General features: G+C 32.1%; 2 protein-coding genes and 1 long non-coding RNA gene across 9 annotated transcripts in view; 1 reads left to right on the top strand and 2 right to left on the bottom strand.

The window, feature by feature from the left end:
- The first annotated feature begins 700 nt into the window (after positions 1-700).
- On the top strand, positions 701-19,364 carry LOC148606844 (ketohexokinase-like). 6 transcript variants are annotated; one of them, XM_088546350.1, is made up of 8 exons: positions 701-740; positions 4,373-4,463; positions 8,044-8,160; positions 9,673-9,810; positions 10,894-10,966; positions 11,594-11,720; positions 11,990-12,104; positions 19,232-19,364. In XM_088546350.1, exons 2-8 carry the CDS (start codon positions 4,375-4,377, stop codon positions 19,254-19,256), a joined length of 684 nt encoding a protein of 227 aa, XP_088402476.1. In that variant the 5' UTR covers positions 701-740; positions 4,373-4,374; the 3' UTR covers positions 19,257-19,364. The 6 variants fall into 6 exon arrangements, with proteins under 6 accessions (XP_088402476.1, XP_088402471.1, XP_088402472.1 ...); XM_088546345.1 differs by lacking the exon at positions 19,232-19,364 and adding an exon at positions 13,636-14,087; XM_088546346.1 differs by lacking the exon at positions 19,232-19,364 and adding an exon at positions 13,636-14,087 and having other exon boundaries at positions 703-820.
- Positions 1,307-8,048, bottom strand: LOC148606845 (uncharacterized). Its single transcript, XR_015915389.1, has 2 exons — positions 5,402-8,048; positions 1,307-1,901 (listed from the first exon to the last, which is right to left on the bottom strand). It is a non-coding gene; the product is annotated as an uncharacterized LOC148606845 (long non-coding RNA).
- The window catches only part of LOC148606843 (tectonic-2-like), a 49,755-nt gene continuing 48,884 nt past the window's right edge, over positions 18,599-19,469 (bottom strand). For both annotated transcript variants that reach the window (XM_088546343.1, XM_088546344.1), the window contains exon 20: positions 18,599-19,405. In XM_088546343.1, coding sequence (XP_088402469.1) covers positions 19,234-19,405 — 172 coding nt within the window. In that variant the 3' untranslated portion in view covers positions 18,599-19,233. The remainder of the gene's footprint in view (positions 19,406-19,469) is intronic.

Genomic DNA, 19,469 nt, shown 5'->3' with positions numbered 1-19,469 from the left:
CCAAAGTACAGTGTACAATTTGATGTTGTCGCATCACGCTTGAAGCCGAGGGCCAATACAAGTGGTCGAAATCCAATACGACTGTACGAGGACATACTACAGGATTAATATGAAAATAACCATTTTATGATCCCTTTATTAACTGATGACTTAAAATAACAGGAGTTATCTGTACAAACCTTTAAATACAGCTCAGTATGACATATTTCCTAGTGAAGACTGTAACACTCCAGATCTCTTGATGCATTTATTCACCCCAACTGTTCTTTTCTAAATAGATCTATATTAATATACCAAGTTTGCTGATACCTTCTCAAATTAGGTTTTTAATGGCGGACAAGTTTAACTTTTATACAGGGCCAGAATTAATACAGGGCAATTGCCCTGTATAAATTATGGTTGCTAAAACCTCCTGTTGTATTAAAGGGGCAATTTACATTGTATTTTAAGTCATCAGTTAATAAAATTGTCAATAAATATATAATTTCATATTGGCCCTGTTATGGGTTTCGGTCAATTGCATATTGGCCTCGACAGTCGTATTGGCCTACGGCGATCCCTCGGGACCGATAGGACCGCCTCGACCAACATGACAGACCTCAAACCTATACAGGGCCAATATGAATTTACATATTTCACTGTACCCATATTCGTGTATGACCACTATGATGTATTGGCAAAAGAGTTATCGGTCCTTGGTAGGCACCTTTGTTCTAGAATTTGAACTATGTTCACATAGGGTAGTTAGATACCTTATTTTTGGGAGCGAGCACCACGAATTTTACCAGACTTTACCCTCACGAGCAGCTATATATTAGAGGCAGAAGTCATTTCTTATAATCTGTATTTAACACTACCGTTGCTGTTTATTTGCTAATTTCCTCAAATTTCTCTTTTGAAAAAGGGTACTTAGCAAATGGGTTTGTGAAAAACACTGGATGGATTTTTGATATTTGATGTACCAATTAAAGATAAAAGGCTGGAGATTGACAGCATATTTTTTTTTTATTTGAAATAAAAGGAATGTAGATATTTGCCAGTTAGAAACAGGCCTTGTTAGACATGGCAAAATAATCGCTTTTTAAAAAGTTCATAAATGTTGATTTGACATTGAGTGTTTGTTAAAACTGTTGCATCTATTAAGATTAAATTATCTTTAATATCAAATGAAAGAAAGAATTCGCTGAATGGTTATGGCTATTTTTAATAAATGTTTTCAAACAATAAAATGATGACTTAATCGTTGTGTCTTTCTGCTTGTTTAATCTTTTGAATTTACTACAAATTAAAAGATAAAAGAAACCTCTTTAAAATGATGTCGTTTTTATTGCATAATACTTAATTAACAATTAGAAGTTGACCAATTTCATTAATTTTCCCTGGGGCAATCACTGATAACTAATAAGTAATCATGTACTTTTACAAGTAAATTTTGACACCTTTATTAAGTTTTAGTGCTTTGTGAAGACCGCCTTCCTCAGTATTTTCACCATAGCATAGTCATTATCAATTTGAATTTTATAACTTGTATACTAAAATCCTGAATAATTTCTCTTCCCCACAGTATGCACAAGTCAAATATTATAAACCCAGTGTAAAGGGAGGCACAGTTATTTTTGTACATAATATAAACTTTGTCAGGATTGACCAGTCCCTGAAGTATAAAGTTCCTTGTTCCAGCAATGCCAATGAAAATTCCCATTTTAGCTCACCTGGCATGAAAGTACATGTGAGCTTTTCTCATCACTTGCCGTCCATCGTCATCATCATGTCATCTGTTGTCTTTTCCTTTGAAACTACTTAACAGAATATGATAAAACTTGGTGACAATCATCCTAAGCATGTTTACTCCAAAAATTATGTCCATCATGGTACCTTGCCAAAAAACATTGCCACTGTTACTAAAAATAGAACATAAGAGAATTACCATATAATTTTGTTTATATCTCAAGTCATAACAGATATAGAAAATATAGAAATCTGAGATATCTTAGGCTCTTCGGCTTAAAGAGATTTTTTTTCCCTGAAAATTTCAAGATAATTAATTTACCAATTTCAGAGTTGTTGCCCTTTTTTTGCAAATTTTACCTCTTTTTTGGCATTTTTTTGCCTATTTAGAAAAAGAAAGCAGATTGATGATAAATGTAAATTGATAAAATGTTTAGTATTTCAATATCTATTTTTGGTGCAAATTTCAGGAAAAAATCTGTTGTCCCTTTTTAGAGTTATGGCCATTGAAAGTGTCATTTTGGATATTTTTTTGCCTTTTATTTAGAAAACGAAAGCAGATTGATTATTAAATTAAAATTGATTAAATGTTCCTTATTTATATATCTATTATTGGTGCAAATTTAAGTAAAATCTGTTGACCCTTGTTGGAGTTAGGGCCTTTGGAAATGTCATTTTTGACGGTTTTTTTTTCAGTTTTTGCCTATTATTTAGAAAATGAAAGTAGATTGATGATTAATGTAAATTGATAAAATATTCAGTATTCCAATATCTCTTTTTGGTGCAAATTTTCATAATAATCTTTTAAAATTATTGGAGTTGGGTCTCTTGAAATAATTCTTTTTGATGTTTTTATTAGTTTTTTTGCCTATTATTTAGAAAATGAAAGTAGATTAATTATTAATTTAAATTGATAAAATATTCAATATCTATTGTTGGTGCCACTTTCAGAAAAATCTGTATGTGAATATTTAATGATTGGTGCAAATTTGGGTAAAATCTGTTGATTGTGTTTTTAAATGACTTTTTTGCACTTTTAGCATGTTATTCAGTTAACATAAGTAGAATCATGATTAATGTTTAAATGTTTGGTATAATGACAAATATCATCTGTGCAAAATTGATCAAACCTGTTGGACTATATTTAGGTTTTGCATGTTTTCAACTTTTGAAAGCTATTAAACCTGGTGAGTGATTCAGGCTCCTGGGAGCCTCTTGTTAAAGCTATTAAACCTGGTGAGTGATTCAGGCTCCTGGGAGCCTTTTGTTACAGCTATTAAACCTGATGAGTGATTCAGGCTCTTGAGAGTCTGTTGTTTTAAGTTTCTTAGTTCATACATTCCCAGAACAATATCAGTTCAGATGTCCCATGGAAAGCAGGAAAATTTTACACATAACCTATGACATAAACAAATGCACATCAAAGATTTTGATGCAACTTAACATCCATTTCAAGGAGATAATGAATGCCTTTTCTGTTTTGGACTTAAAAAAGATACATGTATATGCTTCGGTTTGGATACTATGATTGAAACTAATTTTTTTCTGAAGCAGGTTTCTGAACTTTTTAAATCATACATAGGTGTTAACCTTAAAAAAATCGAAAGTGTGAGATCTCCCTCTCAAAATTTTCTCAAAAAGGGAGATTTAATGACTTAATTATTTTCGTGAAATGTTTTAATAATGTATTACGATCTATAAGCCCTAAATACAAATAAGACGAGAGAAATATTGGTAAATCTCCCGCTTTTAGGCAGGCTCATGAGTGGGAGATAGTTGTATTTTCTGTGCAGTTTTGGTAGGTTCCCGCCATAAGCGGGAGGCTTAACACCTGTTAATTATATTTATTTCTTTTAATTTGAAAGAAAAAATAATAGAAAATACCTCTAGACTATATCCGAGAAGATCATCTTATTTTAATTGAGACATGACCTTTAATCAAACATTTTTCTTGAACATGATTTTTTTTTGTTAGTACATGTATATTTGAGAACCTTAAGGGAAATTAAGACACATGTAATAACCATAGAGCTCACACAGCTTCGTCGTGCTTGCTATAATAAAGACTTTAAAAGGAAAATTCCTTATTTTGTGACCAACTTTTGTGAAAAACAAAAAAACAAAAAAAAAAAAAACAGAAAAGAACTATTGGTATACATATATAGAAAAATTATTATTATTTAACATTCTTCATATTAAAAAGAAAATTAAGGGTCTCCAAACTTTTTTTCAGTTGAAAATTATAAAATTTCATTACATTTCTAAGGAACAATTTCCTGTCAGTTTTCTCCTCTTTGGAAGTGGCTGATAGAAAAAAATTTTTTAATACAATAAACAAGTTGATGCAAAAATTTTTTCTTCAAAGATTAAAAATTGACCATAAAAGATACTCAGAGTAAATTATAATGTGTTAATATAATCTGTGCCTTAAGCTAGTTTTATTTAACTGCATTAGGATACAATTTTGCTTGATATCCCAAATTTCTATCAATGATTATATTTTAACAGTGGCAAAAAAAATTCACAGAGCAAGACATTTTACATTAGACAGAGCACATAATATAAAACCTGTTATAATTCATGTCAGAAGTGAAACATAAATTGTTACATCTATTTATATGTTATAAATGTTTGATACTTTAAGGCATGAATAAAAAGATACTGGTGGTTGGTTTGGCATGTGTTGATATTATTAATGTTGTGGCTGATTATCCTGAAGAGGATAGTGATCAGAGGTAAAAATTTATCTGATATAAAGGTACCTGATGAGTTTAACTCAGTAAGTCCAATTAAGGGGATGATCTATTTATTTATCCAGTAAATGCAGTTACTGGATAACTTATTGATTAATTAGAAAAGCAGAGGACGCCTACTCTACCGCTGCACTTGGTCCATGATCCCAGTTTTTGATGGAGTTGCTCATTTACTTTTGTTACTTTGTATGCATTATTTTAGTTACTTTATGTTCTTTGTTGTGTATGTCTGTTTTCCATGTCTGGTCTTTGTCCCTGGAATACATTCTTTTGATTACCGCTATAACCTTGGTTCCCTTGATTAACCTTTTATACATAATATATCAATAATTGAATGCTGAAATAAATTGTGGACAAATTTTACAGGTATGCTATAATGATTTTCAATTTGTGTTTAAGGTTTGATAAAAATAGATAAAATATCTTAATTCAAACTGGAGGAAAACCATTAACAAAAGTTCATTAATGTCACCACTCATCAAGTACATGTAACAGCAAAAAACAAGTACATGTAACAGTAAAAATCAAGTACATGTAACAGTAAAAAAGTTACTTTTTAAAAATGTTATATTTGTTGCTCGCTCGGCAGATTTCCTCTACAAGGGAATTATTTACCCTCTAGCCATGTTCAAGTAACTCCTATGTTTTTATTATTAATTTTTGTTTCATGTTCTTCATGTTCATTAGCATCAAGTCTGAAAACAAGAAGCTGCTAAAATGTAAACGTAGATCTTTTATAAAACACCTATTGTAGAAAATATCTGGTCTCCAAAATATATCTGAATATTTCATGCTATTGCATTTTTAGTTCAAACATACTTTTTTACAAACTATGTATACAGGTTCTGCATAACATTTGTCAATATGAGTATTTTATTTAAACTCCTTCCAAATAGGTATAAAGTGGTGTAGATACCCACATATGTCACAGCCATTTGTTAATACATGTACCTAGATCTACATATATTTATATTTCCTGCAAATACAGTCTATCTGTAGGTCTGTTCTTCTGTCTGCAAATTTTATAACAAGTTATATTTTAGGCATTTCATTTAAGATACTTGCTGTTAGAGGAATCCTAAGAGAGATAATCCAACATCTTGGTCTTATATGTTAACCCCACACAAGTGCAACTCTTTCGAAACCAATTTAAAGTTTCTTACTATCTAGTTGCACTAAACTTCACTTTTTAGCTCACCTGGCCAAAGGCCATGTGTGCCAGGTGAACTATTGCCATCTTTTGGCATCCGTCGCCATCGTCTGTCGTCATCATCTGTTGTCATCGTCCATAGTAGTTAACACTACTTGACCAATTAGAACCAAACTTGGTATGAATGTTCCTTGGGGTATCCTGCATAGAACTGATGTGGGGATTTTTGATCCGTCAAAAAACATGGCTGCCATTACTAAAACTAGAACATAGGGGTGAGACATTTTTTTTTCGCATATATCTCTCCAAAACTGTTAGGTTTAACCAAATTCTGACAATGAGTTAAAGTGTTCAGCATGATGAGATCTATCTGTGGTCAAATTTTCATTTTAACTTGTTAAGCCGTGTTTGAGCCTTTTTTGACATTTTTGGGGGTTATTTTTAATGTTATTTCTTTAAAGAATCTTGACCAATTGGAACCATACTTGGTATTAATGTTCCTTGGTGTTTCCTGCATAGAACTGATGTGGGGATTTTGATCTGTCAAAAACTTGGCTGTGTGACTAAAAATAGAACATATGGGTCAGACAGAGTAGTTTTCCACATATTTCTCTAAAACCATAAGGTTTAGCCTATTTCTTTCAATTAATAAAATGATCCTTAGTATAAGGCCTACTGAAGTCTCCAAGGGATCAAAGTTGTCAGATGACTCCTTGTATGAGTTAATGCCCTTGAAAGATGAAAAAAATGAGGTTTTTTTTCAGTTGTCAGCCATTGTCTTGAAAACTATAATGGATAAAACTTTCAATTGCTGAAATGATCCTTATGATAACTCTTACCAAAGTCTTCATGAGTCAAAATTTTTGGACTACTCCTTGTTAAATTTATTGCCCTTGATAGACAAAATTTAAGCAGGTTAGTGATTCAGGCTCCTGGGAGCCTCTTGTTTGCCTTTCAAGGGCAATAACCCAAGCAAGGTGTCATCTTACATTTCCAACTGAATTAAGACTTTTGTAGGCTTATTGAAAGATCATTTCATCAATCTACTTATTTCCTGTCTATTGTAGTTTTCAAGATTTTGGCCGAAAACTGCAAAAAAATAAAGGGCTAAGGGGAGAATCATTGGAATTAATAGGAAAAGTTAACTATTGATCCAACTTTTATTATTCTGATGTCAATTTGTTTCTTTTGAAATTCTGTTTTTAATTTTTTTTGCAGGGTTGACTTATTTTTATTCGCATTGGAGTTAAAGGGGTACAAAGTTGGTCCACACCAAAAAAAAAAAATCAACTTTTTTATTTTAGGTCTGATTTCGAAAATTCCTTTAATATGAAAATCCCTGCCCAATCCCTATCAGATCAACATCTCTTAGGTCTTTTTTTGCTTCCAGGAATTGTAGACAAAGGTCTTTGATAAACACCCAGAAAGCGGAACTTTTTTTGCCTTTATTTTAATTTCAAATTTTGTACTATATTGTGTCCAAACCAGTTGTTGTGTCTGTATTGAACTGTAAGTCAAAAACTAATGTTTTGTCCACATTTGCCCTTTGAGTAGACAGACCTGTGGTCCTATTATGCACTCTGTGAAGCTCTTTATTGAGATATATGTAGCAGTAGGTGCCTTGAGCTTCATGGTCTTAAAATTGGAAGGGTGGCCATGCTTTATACTTTGTCTATATAATTGACAGTTTTCAAAGGAGATACCTGATAACAAATTTGGTAATAATCATCTGACTGGTTTCAAAACTAGAAGAAGATTTTTCAATAAAATTCATTGATGGCAATACGACAGACGATAGCTCACATGACAAAAATGCTAACATATTATGAGTTAAATACTATAAATTTACTAATCATAAGTCACAAAACTGACTACATAAAGCAATGTAGATGTTAGACTGTAACATTTCTATTCTTTTCTTTGGTACCAAATTTCGTGGTTTATGGAAAAAATGTTAGTCTGAAGATTCTTGACTTCATGGATTTGACAACTCTACTCTATCATACAAAGGAATGGGAAATTTCCTTTTTGTTGGGAACCAATTGTTGTGAATACCACGAAAATTGGTAACCACATACAATAAAAATTTCACAGTATGTGCTATTATTACAGATTGTGTAGGTACCTTTAGATCTTATCATTGTAAATAGACAGCTTGAGTTATTTCTTAAATGAGTATAAAAACAGACAATTTATAGTTTTATTACCTTAACCATAAAATCAGATTTTTTATGCTATCATAATGATCACAATAATCCATGCAGTTATGTAGTTGTGGAAGACTTGAATCGAGAGTTTTATTAAAAATCAATGTCAGCCAGTATGTGATCCTTTTTACAACTAAAAGAGAACATTTTTAATTTATGTCATTTTACAGTTATAGATTATTATTGCACATATATGTCATTTCAGAGTTGAAGATTACTATTGGCAAAGAGGAGGCAATGCTGCAAATACCAGTTGTGTTCTCTCTCTCCTTGGTGCTGAAGCTGAGTTTTTAGGAACATTTGCTGCTGATAAGGAAGCAGAGTAAGTTGCTTTTGTGAAGTGAGTAAATTCAGATATAATTATGATGTTTTCAATAGTGTGAAAAAAATGTGTTTTTCATAGGTTTTGTCTTGATAGGTAACCCTGAAGAAAAAAAACCCCATTAATTTCATAAAAATCTTTTAAAATGATATTTTGGGGTCTGTTTAATGAAATTATAAAATGAAAAGTTGTGGCCACTGTTCAAAAATATTCATGGTATTAAATGGATAAAACCAGAGGAGTAAAAATATCTGACAATTATGACTGAACATGAACTGAGAACATCTTTAAGCGGGAATCTTTATAGTTGGAATATTTTAAAGCTTTTTTGCAGGGTCTTGTGAAGCTGGAAACAAACATTTGCTTTATTTTTGCCTTACATGTTGCAAAATCTGCACTGAAAAGACTTAGTAATCAAATTACTTACCATTTATTGATCAACATGATGCATTGGAAACAGTCATTTTTCATCAATTCCAAAATAATTATTCACACGAATTAACTGCCTGTAGTAGAGGATGTAACAGGAATACCATGAAAAGTAAATCTATCAAACAAGATACAATCAAGTGTGGTATTCCATTGTAATAACCTCTATTTGCTGGCAATATCTGTTATTATACCCCTAGTGGGGCTATACTGCTATTACCTTTTCCGTCCATCATTTCTTCCATTACACTTTTTTTGTAGAAGATTTCTCAGCTTCTGCTGTAGGGAATGCTTAGATATTTTTTGCATTGCTTTCTTATGATGACTTGTACAGTGTCTCCCATTTTCAGGTTCATGGTTCATCAATTTCATGTTTACTGATCGACTTTGTAGTTTTTAAGGTACTGCATAATGGAAATTTTCATAACAGAATAATCAGCTTCTACTGAAAGGAATGCTTAGATATTTGGTATTTTGCTTTCTCATGATGACTTGTTCCATGTCTCCCCTTTTCAGGTTTGTTGCTCATCTGCTTCCTGTTTACTGATCAACCTCATAGTTTTTAAGGTGCTGCATAATGGAAATTTTCATAAAGATTACTTAAACTGCAGGGAATGCTTAGATATTTGGTATATTGCTTCTCCATGATGAATTATACTGTGTCTCCTTTTCCCAGCTTTGACTGAAATGGTTGAGTGCGGGTATGGCATGACTTAGCATCGGTGCAACATCTTGTTTAATACTCAATTCATTTGCATATGATGGTGATATATCTGAGGGAGGTGATGCATCTAGGGGTTGATCCACAAATTTTGTAAAAGGGGGGATTCTAGTCTATTAATTGCTCACTTTGTCAAATTTGCAACGAAAGGGAGTTTTGGAACCCCATACCCCCTGGATCGACCATTACCATCAGGCTGAATTACCTGGGTGGTCCATTATTCATCCAATCATTGTGTAGGAGATAGAGGAAGTACCTGTAAGGAATATACCAAAATAGTTAGTACATGCTAATTCTATAGTAGAAATTCTAGATTGTTTGCATGGTGTACAATTTTTAAAAATATATATATATATTTATAGATTTTTAAAAGATGTATTTGAGAAGTATCAAGTGAGGACAGAAAACTGTGTAGTTTATCATGATTCTGTAAAGACTCCAACTTCAATGGTGATAATTAACAGTAAAAATGGCTCCAGGACTATCCTGCACTATAGCAAGTAAGAGAGTTAAATTAGACTAATATATATATTGATAATCTGACCGTAAAGGAGATAATCCAATGAGATAAGCATATTTTAATGATACAATAATAATTTTATGTCTGGTAAAATTCTTGTTACCATGACAATACTACATAATGTCAAGTAATTTTTTTTGCTACCATGACAATACTTAGTACATGTAATGTCAAGTAAATTTTTTGTTGCCATGACAATACTGCATAATGTCAGATAAAGTGTTTGTTGCCATGATAATACTACATTATGTCAAATAATTTTTAGCTCACCTGGCTGAAGGCCTTGTGAGCTGCTGCCATCACTTGGTGTCTGTTGTTGTTGTCCGTTGTATTCATTAACAATTTTTCAAAACCCTTCTCCTCTGGCACTACTTGACCAAGAACGAAACGTAAAGTCATGTAAAATTTCAGTGAACTGAATGATATGTCATTGATGTGATTGTCAAATACTGACACAATACATTTGCCTTATGATGTGCTTCAAAGCTTTTTAGACCATAGCCATGGTAAAAAAGTGTTAAACACATGACCAACATTTTGTGCAACACATAGGCTATGTGTGTTTAAAAATCTGAAGAAACTAGTCCGATTAGAATTGAAATAAATCACGGAAACTCCACAGCCAGCCCCTGAAAACAACGATAAAATAGAGTTTTCATAATTTATTCTTTAATCAGACATGATTTTCTTCCACTCTTTCAAATTTGATTTTACTGTTATGTTTCTCTTTTTATGGTATGTTTACTTCATGTATTGTCTATTGAATAACTGTAAATAGTATTTTTTGCATATCTTTGCAGCATGAAAAGTTTTTTTCAAGTGTACCATTAACGAATTTTGTGTAGACCATTTATGTCAATCTCAAGCTCAAGATTTCTGCTTAAATTTGCTTTTTTTTCGCACAAATTTCACTTGTTGGAATTGTCATTTATCAGAACTGCTTGGATTATTAAAGGAAGCTTATTTACCTGGCATCTTTGAATTGGTTATTATTTGAACTGAAAAAGAAATAGACTTTGGCCATGGTTTCAGTGTGATTACATACACTGTATTTTTCCTTCAGAAACTGGCCAGAAATAAATTTTGAAGATTTCAAAAAGTTGGATTTAAAGCAGTACCAGTGGATACATTTTGAGGTAAGTTACATAAGTAAAGAAAATCAATTTATACATGGACTGTATTAAACATATTAGTTTTTGTGATGTACTATTTTTCACTATTATCCAAGTGGACAATTTAGCTCTTAAGGAATGTAATACTATCTAAATATATTATCTTGTATAAAGAAATTTGGTTCAATTTACACAGAATAAACTAGCTGAGAAGCAGTTTACGTTATGTTGTAAATCAACCCGAAGTTCTTTATACAAGATAATATATTCTGATATTAGTAACATTCCTTATAATTTTAATATTTTGGCAAAAACTATGATAAATTCATATTAATTTATTCCAATACAAGTGCCTTTTTTTCAGAGAGGATTATTTCATTGGTAAAAGTAGTCCAGTTAAAAGGGGTGTGGTTTAAAGTTCACAAACTTGTTTATTGATCAGGTGATAGGAAAATTTTGTATCCAAGATAAAATCAAACTGAAGGTATCTTTTATAACAGTAAAAATGGTCATATTAAATTATAAATAATTATACACTAATCATATTTCAAAGCCACAAAAAATTGATAGCTAGAATATGTTTTAACTTGCAGAATCTGTTATAATTTGAATTGTTTGAAATTTGATTTGAAAATAATGTATATTTTCTAGGGACGTCCTTGTTATGATGATATAAAGGCATGTATCACATGGATTGATGAATATAACAAAACAGTGGATTCTAAATCAAAGATTAACACATCTTTAGAAATAGAGAAAGTGAACAGATCTGGGCTAGGTAACTTCAGTCTTGAATTAAATAAAATAGTTTATATCAGCATGCAGTGTTCACTTTTAAAAAATGAATACGGTGAAGTGGTTACTTTTAAAAAGTCCCCGTCACTGCCGAAAGGAAGTTACTCCTGTACCCCTATTACATGCAGATATATGCATTCAAATACATTCAAGAATTTTAAAAAAAACTTACTGAAGTCAGAAATTTAAAATAAGTGTAAAAGAACATCATAATTATGATAAATCCTGATATTCATATTGCCTCTATTGTAGATGACCTATTTAACACAACTGATGTTGTTTTTGTTAGTAAAGATTATGCTAAAAGTCAAGGACACAAGTCAAAGGAAGAAAGTGTGCAACGACTGTATTCTAGGTGTAGGGAGGGGTAAGATATTTCAGTTTTAAGATCACAATGATTTATGGTGTAAGGAGGGGTATGAGATTTCAGTTAATGGATCACAATGATTTATGGTGTAGGGAGGGGTAAGATATTTCAGTTTAAGGATCCCAATGATTTATGGTGAATGGAGAGGTAATAGATTTCAGTTGAAGGATTACAATGATTTATGGTGAAGAGAGGGATAAGAGATTTCAGTTTAAGGAACAAGATAATTTATGGTAAAGGGAAGGGTAAGAGGTTTCAGCTTAAAGATCACAATGGTTTGTTTGTTGAGGGGGAATTTGTTTCAGTATGAGGAAATAGATGATTTATGTAGAAGGGAGGGGTGAGAGGTTTCTGTTTGAGGAACAAATGGTTTATGGAGAAGGGAGGTGGATGAAGTTAAGTGTTTTTATGGTGAAGGGAGAAGGAAGAATATTTATTTATAGGTCATGCTGATTAATGGTGAAGGGAGGGGGAGGGTTTTCCGTTTGATTCACGAGATGATTTATGTTAAAGGTAGGTTTCAGTTCAATGAACGATTTGATTGGTAACTGAAGGGAGGGGTAAGAGGTTTCTGTTTGAGGTATGAGGGTACAGAGGTGTATGGAAATTTTTATATAAGGCAAAAGAGGGTGATCCATAATTTTTTTACAAGATGATTCAAGGAGTAGGATTGGGGAATGAGGTTATTAATTAATGTACAAAGGGATGATACAAATATGGTATATCAATATGATAGGCTTCCAATAGTTACACTATCAAATTGAGGAAATATTGTAGTACAGTTTTGTCAATACGTACCTGGTATTGTGCAATAGTAGTATTTTTTCCATATCACAAAAGTAAAAAAAAATAGTTTGCATTGATTTTTGAGTTTTGGTCAGAAAAAGGACAAATTTAGACTGGCATTTACATGTATAAATGTGTGTATGAATTGCATATTGCATGACCTGTTTCAGTGTAATTTAATTTCATTGGATATTTTGATAATGATGCACAAAATCAAAACCAATTTTTATTTTGTTTTATTTGGAGCCCCATTTTTCAACTTGTTTACTTTGAGGTTTATTAAACATCATTGTGTCCCCTTCTATGCTGTCTGCCTGTTCATCTATCCTCAGTGCTAATCTGCAACTCCTGAAACTACTGAATGGAATTTGATGAAACTCTGATTATTTTTACATTATTTGATTGTGCACCTCCTATTTTATTTTTCATCTGAATGAATTTCAGGTTTCCTGATCAATGCAAACCATTGATTTTTTTCATTGGTAGACCGTTTTCTTATCCACAACTTCTCTAAAACCACTGAATGGATTTTGATAAAACATTCACAAATTCTTTATCATATAATGCCATTGTGTATCTCTAATTTGGATTTTACTTCTGAATGCCCAAAATCACTGATGGCATTTCCTACTTGGTTTCTTGGGAGGGAACCGGGGTATCTCTAGCTACATGTAGGTAATAATTTCCTGTAGAATAAAGGGCAAAGTAAGAAATTTAAAGAAAACTTCTTACAACTCTTTTCTAGGTCTGAGCTGATCTGTGCATGGGGTGAAGAGGGTGCAGTTTCTATTGGAACAGATCATATTGTTCATTCCTCCCCAGCTTTTCCACCTGACCTTTTACCTGGGGAAACCATGGACACCTTAGCAGCTGGTGATACATTTAATGCTGCTTATATAAGGTCAAGGACACAAGGTCATTCTCTTACTGAGGCACTGGATTTTGCATGCATAGTAGCAGGTGCTAAATGTGGAATGAAGGGAATAGATGGTTTGACAAAGTTTAAAACACCCTAGAACTGAACTGTTTTATGGTATAAAGTTAGAGGATAACTATATTTTTGTTCTATATATTTTAATCAGTTAAGAGGAAACTAATTTATGGCTCTCAGATATTTGTCAGAGACCCAAAATCAAGGAAATCTTATTGGTTGTTGATGTTCTGCATAAATAAACACATTAATGATGTATAATTTGAGGGAGGTGTAGATAGATCTAGTTTTCAGTGGACTTTGGACAACTTGTTTGCAGGCAAAGTTGGTCATTATTTTCACACAATTGGAACTTAACTCGGCCATATTTACTACTTTTTTGTGTAAAGAAAAAAGCTTAATAGTTCCAATTAGTATTTGCCTACCAAATCACTTCCTGTCAGACCGAAATCAAACCCTTGATGTTTCTTATTTGTATTGATTACTTTTACATGGACTAAAGTTCTCAGTTACATATAGCTTCCATTGCCATACCAAGACCCTAAACAGTTTACTAGTAACATTTTATATATCATTGCCATTCATTGGTATTGAAACATGAGGGAGCAACCATTTCTTTTCTAGGAGGGGGGTCAAATTTTGTGTCCTGGATTTTATTTATAGTATAATTTCTGACCTGACTTTTTAGCTCTTGGCATCTTTTGTCATCGTTGTCATCATCATTGTTAACAATTTTTCAATCATCTTCTCGTCTTAAACTACTGAATGAAGTTGTTGCCCTTTTTAGATGTTTTTGCTGTTTTGGATGTTATTAATTTCAATAATATTCTCCTGAGAAACTATTGCACAGAATTCGATGAAGTTTGGTATGATTGCTTCTAAGGGTATCCTGCTTGAATTTACTGTTTGGATTTTTGATCTGTGAAAAAACATGACCGCTGTTACTAAAAAATGGAAGATGGGGTCAAAACAGTTTTTTTTAACAAATAACTGAAAAATTGTTGAATTTAGCTAAATTCTGATGGTATTACTGTACACCATTAGAAGACAGACATATGCTGAAATTTTCAAAATGATTCATTACCTGATGTAGAAGTTATGGCCCCTGAAACAGATTTTTTTTGGAGGTTATATTTCACCTGTACAACTTAGAAATCTTCTCTGAACCAATGAGACAAATTTTAATGAAATTTGGCATAATAGTTTTTTAGGGTGTCCTGCACAAACTATCATTTAAAATATTTTTTAAAAAACATGGTTATCGTTACTATAAATAGAACATAGGGGTCAAAATGTTTTTCTTTGCTATTTTTCCTCAACTATTGAACAATGAAGATGAAAGCTACTCATCAGATAAATATGATATTGTGAGACTAGCAGTTTTGAAATTATTAGTTATGCAGCAATTTTCAACATGGCTGCCATTTAGTGACCATTTTCACTTCGGTGTTCTAAGTTGAATGGTGATGATGAAAGTTTAATTTGGGTGGTCATTTTCCCACTAATTTTTATATTTGGTTTGTTTCAACAATATTCGGTTTATAAAGTAAACATGGTCTCCTGAGTCGAATTGTGATGATGAAAATGTTGTAACTCTTTGATTAAACTTTATTTTATGTTCTTTTTCAGCAAATGTATACTTGGCAAATGCCCCCTCAGACCCGGCAGAATAACAGGGCACGGGGATCCCTGCCCAAATTTTTTTCAGAGGTTCTAAAAACCCTTTGAAGGCATTTCCAACACTCCGCATTGCCTAAGGTACTCAGTTTAACTTACAGAATTCACCAAACATGGTACAAAGCATGAAACCTTTAATTACTTTGCCAGGTGAGTGATTCAGGGTCTTCAAGAACTTTTATCATTTGTTTACTCTAGCCTGACCAGGATTTTTTTTTTGGAATCAAACCAGGACCTGAGGTTTTTTTCTACCACTTGCATCCTGCATATTTTTTTTTACCCAATTGTTCATCCAGATTTTATAAACCACACATCATCGTCCTGTCTGTGTATTTCAAATTTGATCCTAGCCCCCTAAAAACCAAATGGTTGCTCCCTTATCCGAGTTTAAATATGGATCTTGATTATGGTAGTAAAGGAAGGTTGGACATCATATATAGATATGCATGCTGGAATTAATTATTGTACATATAGCATAAAGGGATATAATCTAACTCAAAGGTTAATCAAGTAAAAAAAAAAACCTTATAAGAAAGATAAGGTATCATAAATAGATGTGCATAAAGGAACACAAATACACGTGTTGTTGGATCCATTTAAATGGCAGTGCTCACATTTAGACTCTACACCAATGCCCGGGGCTAGTAGAAATTGATTTGGGCTAGTGAAATATGTACTTTTCTTGTTTCGGCCTAGTTAAAGCCTATACAGTCCTCTATTATTCAGGATAGTTGTTGAGAATTTTGAAGGAAAGGACTGAAATGGTGATAATCCAATATTTTGAAACCTCTTCTCTCCCATGAATGGATTTTATGACATTTTATAGTAAGATAGATGTGCACTAAAAAAAAGTAATTGTTGTCTGATGCAAAGGAATATTATCTAAACTCATTGTTTTAAAACACACCTCCACTTTAATCTTTAAGAAATTTTGATGACAGTTTATGGGAAAGTTAGGTATGAGTGTAATCCCTTTTGGCATTCAGTACCGATGGTGGTCAAAACAAAAAAAAAAAAATTTCCAGTGCCGAATCCCAAAGGGGATTAGTATGAGTGATGTGCATTATCTGATTTCTTTCAAAAGGAGACAATTCAAAATAAGGTTTTGCATTTTAGTCAAAGGAAGCAGGAAGTATTCCCTTTGGGAGTACTCACTAACAAGGTGGCAATTTTGCTGAAAAAGAACTTGGGAACCAGATAAATAAAAAGGGCCATCTAACTGGACATCAAATGACATCTTCAATAATGAATAAGACATAAACAAATTTAAGTTGAAGATCACAGTAACAAATAGGACATTACAAAACCAGAACAGTTGATCCTGAACTAGATATTACACTGCAATAAATTAAACAAAAATCAACTGACCCAGTATCATGCAAGAGCTTAACAAATGTGCCAAAAAGTCTAGAAGTCACATAAGGAGTATGACAAAAATCTAAACATTTAAAGAAAAAAAAATAGAGGGATTGTGCTAAAAATCAAACTTGACCTGAACTGTGCACTACTTAATAACATGGGGACTTAGGTACATAATTCTGAATAGGTGGAATTAAATACAAATTTAATATGCTGGCAGAAAAAAAAATCTCCAAGAAAGTTGTCTTAAAAACATGTTATTTATGTGCAGTAAAGCCCTGAACCTTATTGAAGTCTGTGGCATTAAGAATCACTATACAAATGTACAATTGTTAACTCCTTTGAGCTTCCTTAAGTAATAAATGGTACAATGGTTGTGCTCAATTGGATTGAATGGTCAACTACTTACTGTTTATCAAAATTGCAGTTTGTCAGTGATATTTGATTACTTTTAGTAAATGAAATATCCAGAGGTGAATGTGCTTGAAGTAGTGATTGTGAAATGGTACTGTAAGTGCCCAACCTATTTGGTTGATATAAGATTTATTTTGTAATTAGTACTAGTTATTAACCTCCAAGGAAGGACAGTTGGACATATACCTGTCAATTAATGACAGTATAACATTGTCATGGTATTTTTCAAAAGAAGTTAAGAGTGGTAAAATTTATCTGCTTAAAATTTAAGACTACTAAGTAATCGCTGTATTTTAAAGAGTTGTTGCTCTTTGAAGATGTAATTTATCGACTTTAATTATTTCCATAACTTGAGTACTACTGAATGGATCGGCATGAAATTTTAACACAAGGTTCTCTACCACAAAAATTAAAGTTTTGAGCTGAACTGTTTAGGAAAAGGGGTAGAAAACTAAAAATAACAAGAATCAAAACAAAAATTAAATTTATAAAATATTATGATCAGATTTGATGCAGATTGTTTAAAGCCTTTAGAACACATCTGGCTGATATGAAAGAGTAAATTACTTCTTGTAGAGAATCTGTAATATGTAATAAAAGTAACTTGTTCAAAAATTGTTTCATATTTATTGCTATTTTGTTATTATTTAATAGCAAAGCTGTACAGTACAGTTCTTACGTAATCTATCCTCATCTTAATTATACTGTTAATTGCTCTTTGTACATTATAATTATACATGAATGATTTCATTCAATATTCAGGTGGTATATCTCCAACTATAACAGAAAACAGTTGATCAGTGATTTTTAATTTTCAAGGTCACTCCATATCAGGACCCACCTTTTTATCAACTTGGGGTTTAAAATTTGTAATATATCAAGTTGTGCTCTACTGAGCATTTTATTGTTTTCACTAGATTAATTTTATAATTCTATTACTTGGTAATCAGTAGGGTAATCTACAAACAAAACTAATATTACAGAATTTGTTTTCGTGCTGAAGGTGAATAGTTCATGTTGGGGGCATTTCACTTAAGGTAGCTAACATTTAAGAAATTTCGAAAGATTAATACTGTAAAAGGGGTTAGAAATGAAAATTCCAATCTCAGTAATGCTGTTACCACAGACAAATTGAAGGATATTGAGTAGTTATCTCAAAAGTGGGTAAGGATATGATGAGACAAACGAAGCTAAATATGTAATATTCTGTATTAGACAGCTGAATATAGAAATGAAGATTCTAAAGGACCAAACATTATCTATGTAGCTGACTACAGAACTGAGGATTCTTAAGGACTAAACATTATCTATATAGCTGACAAATCAATCATATAGGATTTTTTTTAATAATAAAATGCATATAAATATAAAAATAAATTATAAGAATTCCTAAAATATTTCACATAAACAATTTGCAAACATTGTGAAAACACAATAAGAGACTACAACTAATGGATTCCCCATCTCTCTCTTTCTCAGTAACATTCCTTATCAAGATAAACATCTATTCTTTTCTTGATTTTTAAGTTCAGGCACAAGTATGTAAAGAATTTGTTTTTGCTATTTGTGTGAATGCTATGTCATATATCTACCATACATTTCTGTTTTTCTGCGAAAATATTTGTAACACATACACACTAACTTATCAATCCTTAATGACAGTACATCATTCTCACACATTCACATCATAATGTATCGCATGTAAATCATGGACGGTAAAATGAAACTTTTCCAAATACCAGTAACAAAAATACTTATCTCTTATCATCTGTACTCTTTCTCCTCTTATCAATGTGATAATTCAATGTTTTATTGTTCAACTCCCCTTAAATGTTAGTCTGGGGATCACATTCACATTTCTAACCATAAATCTTTGCATATTTTAGTTATTAATATAACTTTTTCCTTGCTGACATGTATTAAGGCACATAAATTGAACTAGATTTGTTTGTTACTGTAGATTCACCACCAAGGTCTGGTTATAAACAAAAACCCTAAGATAAAGAGGATCAGCACCAGGACCATAGCTAGAACGTACTGCCTAGGTTCAGCAGTATAGGCTCGCTCCAATGGGTACATTAAGTTATCCCAACATACATCTCTGTAACAGATATCTGGATTTTTTTCCTCCCACCTGGTCAAAATAAAATAAAGCATAAAAGAAACAGACTAATTATACAAGCTGAAAATTTACACCA

Source organism: Perna viridis, chromosome 9 (assembly GCF_037379345.1).
Source record: "Perna viridis isolate PV_CMFRI_1.1 ecotype Kerala chromosome 9, ASM3737934v1, whole genome shotgun sequence".
Lineage (NCBI taxonomy): Eukaryota > Metazoa > Mollusca > Bivalvia > Mytilida > Mytilidae > Perna > Perna viridis.
Note: the sequence above shows the minus strand (reverse complement) of the source record. Positions and strands in the feature narration are given on the sequence as shown.